General features: G+C 43.3%; 1 protein-coding gene across 1 annotated transcript; it reads left to right on the plus strand.

Moving 5' to 3' along the window:
* Positions 1 to 615: 615 nt before the first annotated feature.
* Positions 616 to 2,995, plus strand: LOC100446780 (lithostathine-1-beta). Its single transcript, XM_054546709.1, is given in 5 exon segments — positions 616 to 679; positions 1,329 to 1,451; positions 1,721 to 1,881; positions 2,603 to 2,714; positions 2,916 to 2,995. Coding segments are annotated over 5 exon segments (540 nt in total).
* The last annotated feature ends 880 nt before the right edge of the window (positions 2,996 to 3,875 follow it).

Genomic DNA, 3,875 nt, shown 5'->3' on the forward strand with positions numbered 1-3,875 from the left:
CATCTGGTTTCTGCTGAACAAGGGCAAGGTCTGCCTTGAACTTGGAAAGTTTTCCAGTTTAGGGGAAGGGACTTCATCTGTGGCCATTCCCAGGATATGCCAGGAAGAGCTCCTCTTGATGCCAGAATCTCTTACTGTCAATGCCCTCTGTAGGACCACTGTCTCTCACTCCTTGCTCCACTCCTGGCTTAAATATTGTGGCTCTTCTCTCAGATCCTGTTATAAATCTCTACCATTACCTAGCCTGAAAAGCCACCTCAGATTCAGCCAACAGGTAAGAGGGTATTACAGGAGAAGGGTGCCTTTCACAAGGGCTGTAATCTAAAATCTTGGGGAAGATACAGCGTTATCTGTCCAAGAGGTGTCAGCAGTAATAAAGCCTCAGCAGGAGCCAAAGTTATTTTGGGTTACTGAGTCTATATAGTTTCCAGATTCTCAAGAGACATATATGGGAATGAAGATATCTCAGAGGACCTTCCTGCTGTCAGGAATTCAGAGGAGGAAATAAGGAAGGTAATAGGTGCTCTGCTCTCATTCTCTCAAACCCTCTTCCCTGTGTTTTCCTATAGAGATTGCTGATTTGCTCCTTAAGCAAGAGATTCACTGCTGCTCAGCATGGCTCAGACCAACTCATGCTTCATGCTGATCTCCTGCCTGATGTTCCTGTCTCTGAGCCAAGGTGAGATTTTTTTTCCCCACACATACCTCCCACAACCCCAGCCCTGAAGCCCTCACTCCATCCTCATGCATATGAGTTCACTTGAGAAAAAGCGGAGTCGAGTTCACTTGAGAAAAAGCGGAGTCAAGTTCACGGGTTGTTTTTTGTTGTTCAGTAATATTTATTGCTGATCTCATCCTATTCAAAAACATCCTCACCTCACTAGGGAGTTAGAGATGGAACTTAGCATGACCCTTTATCAGTGAACACTGTAGTTGGCATTGGTTTATCATATTAACGCTACTCGTGATGGGGGGGTTGGGGATGTCTGTATGTAGACAGTCATTAATGGAATGAGGAACTGAGGGGAGCTTTGTGTGTAGAGAAACTGGACAGGCTTGAGAAAGAAGCCTGAGTCCTTCAAGGAAGAAAAAGCCATAAGTAAAAGGGACAATGGGGACATTTTTCATGAGCCTATTCATTGTGTGCTCTTGTCTTGAGCAAAGACATCTTGAGAGCCTATAGGTAAGATGCAGGAGGGCAAAAGTGACCAATCACTTCATGACCTATAGGATCCTTCTATTCTTATAAAGAATCCTCAGAAGCTCCTACCTCATATTTTAGCCTTTACCTTGCCCTGAGTCTCTTTCTTAATTCTCTCTTTTCCCAGGACAGGAGGGCCATGCTGAGTTGCCCAAGGCCCGGATCAGCTGCCCAGAAGGCACCAGTGCCTAAGGCTCCTACTGCTACTACTTTAATGAAGACCGTGAGACCTGGGTTTATGCAGATGTGAGTGAGGAGAGCAGTGTGGGAAGGGAGGCTCAAGAAGGGAGGGGAAGCTGCCACTCTCCAGTGTGTTCAGTGGTGGATATGAGATGAGACCAATCCCCTCCCTATCCAATCATCAGCCCAAAACTTTCCAGTTTACTTTATCCTGTCATTCAGCACAGAGATGCTGGTGGTCAGTGACAGCATCATCAGGGATATTTCTGTGCTGTCCTTTTCCTGTTACATCCTCTGGGAGGGCTCAATATGTCTCCCACACCTTCCTCCTTCACTGAGTGCTCCATTTTCTTCTCCAACTGCTCTACTGCTAGAACATGAATTCGGGCAACCTGGTGTCTGTGATCACCCAGGCTGAGGGTGCCTTTGTGGCTTCGCTGATTAAAGACAGTGGCACCAAGGATGGCAATGTCTGGATTGGCCTCCATGACCCCCACCGGGTCAGTCTGCTGCATCTTCTACCTCCTGATTATCAGGTTCCAGAGGGAAGACAGAGTTCTGACGTCTGGCACCTCAAGCATCAGTTTTTACTATATTATGATAAAAGCAACCTCTCTATAAATCATGTAATGTAAAGGATATTAAGTTTTTCTATAGGTTCTTAGAGATAAGCTTAAAGCTGAATTTCCTCTGTGTTTCGGGCATTCACAGATAAACTCATTCTGTCTACTTCTAGGGTAGCATCTTTATGCATCTATTATGTACCTCTTATCTATTGTGTTATCATCTCTGTTATAGAAGAGCCTTTTGTAGACCATATAGAAAAAGAGAATAGAGGAGGAGAATCTACTGCTGGCAACTGGGAACCACAAGGTATACTAAATAATATATCAACAACTAATGGCCATCTAATGCTATGCTGGATATGAACTTTTGGGGCCTCAGGAAAGAAAAACCAGGGAACAGTTTCAATAATGAGGTTTCATGGTTCCCTGTGGCAAATTTAGAACACTTATCGTTTGGCAGGACACAGAGAGGTAGGTGAACATTCCAGGAAAGAAGAAGCTTACAGAAAATGTGGAGGAAATAATGACATTTAGAGAAAAAGGAAGGTTTATTCTTGTCTTATGTCTTGACCTGTTTCTGACTATGAACACAAACAAGGTGTTTCTATCTCTTTCTGAGTCACGTCTGCCCCTGTTCTGACCCTTCCCCATCTAGAACTGCCATTGTCACTGGAGCAGTGGGTCTCTGGTCTCCTACAAATCCTGGGACATTGGAGCCCCAAGCTGTGCCAATACTGCCTACTGTGCTAGCCTGACTTCAGGTTCAGGTGAGAGACACAAAATCCACACACTTATTGCCATCCTCTCCTTTTTATCTCTGAGGATTCACCAGGGACTGGGATAGAGGAAGGGTGAGCTCCTCATTCAGGAAATAGAGGAGTGTTTCCTCTTTATTTTTGCTGAGTCCTGCAGCCAGGAGGGCAATACATTCTGATCCCCTCAATCTGAATCTTCTCATTGGCTTATAGGATTCAAGAAATGGAAGGATGATTCTTGTAAGGAGAAGTTCTCCTTTGTTTGCAACTTCAAATACTGGAGGCAATTATAAAATGGACGTCTAGAATTGGTCTGCCAGTTACTATGGAGTAAAAGAATTAAACTGGACCATCTCTCTCCATATCAATCTGGACCATCTCTCCTCTGCTAAATTTGCATCACCGATCTTTAGTATCTTTACCTACCTCAATTTCTGGAGCCCTAAACAATAAAAATAAACATGTTTCCCCCACGGTGCTGTCTTCTGTGTCTGCTATTTCCCCACCTAATGCCTGGGTACTTGGGATGGCAGTGATTGTAGCACTCTAGAGTTCGCTTTGGCCCATTCACTTTTAAAAACTTTGTCCATGTATCATGCATGTTGGACTCAAGGGTTTATGAACATATGGTGGCCTTGCTTATGACAATGTTGAGAAGATAAGGATTTCACTCACCACCCATATATTTCCATGGACCCAGTGTCAGAGAAATTATTACTGTTGATTTACAAGTGACAGGAGTGTTTGGTACTCTAAAGGGGTTCACATACCTGTGGCCTGAGGAAGGCACATCTGTGCTTTGTTATACAAGTTGAAGCTAGGACTGAAGTGATAATTTGAGAATTGTCAGGTCTACAGTGTTGAATGCATTGGTGTTGGAATGACTAGAGGCTTGGTGGCCAGCAATGTTGGTTAAATGGCACTCCTGGAATGAATGGCTAAATGAATAATAAATTAGATAAATAAAATACTCAGGCATAGTTATTTAATAATCCTATCTTCATATACAGTCAAATTCTGAAGTACTGATATTAGGACTTTAATGAATTAATTTTGTGGGAACACCATTCAGCCCATAACACCAACAGCATCAATAATACTATTACCTGGGATTTAATAAAACAATGCAATCAAAAGGCACATATTGTCAGTCTGAATTAAAACCACAACAAA

Source organism: Pongo abelii, chromosome 12 (genome assembly GCF_028885655.2).
Source record: "Pongo abelii isolate AG06213 chromosome 12, NHGRI_mPonAbe1-v2.0_pri, whole genome shotgun sequence".
Lineage (NCBI taxonomy): Eukaryota > Metazoa > Chordata > Mammalia > Primates > Hominidae > Pongo > Pongo abelii.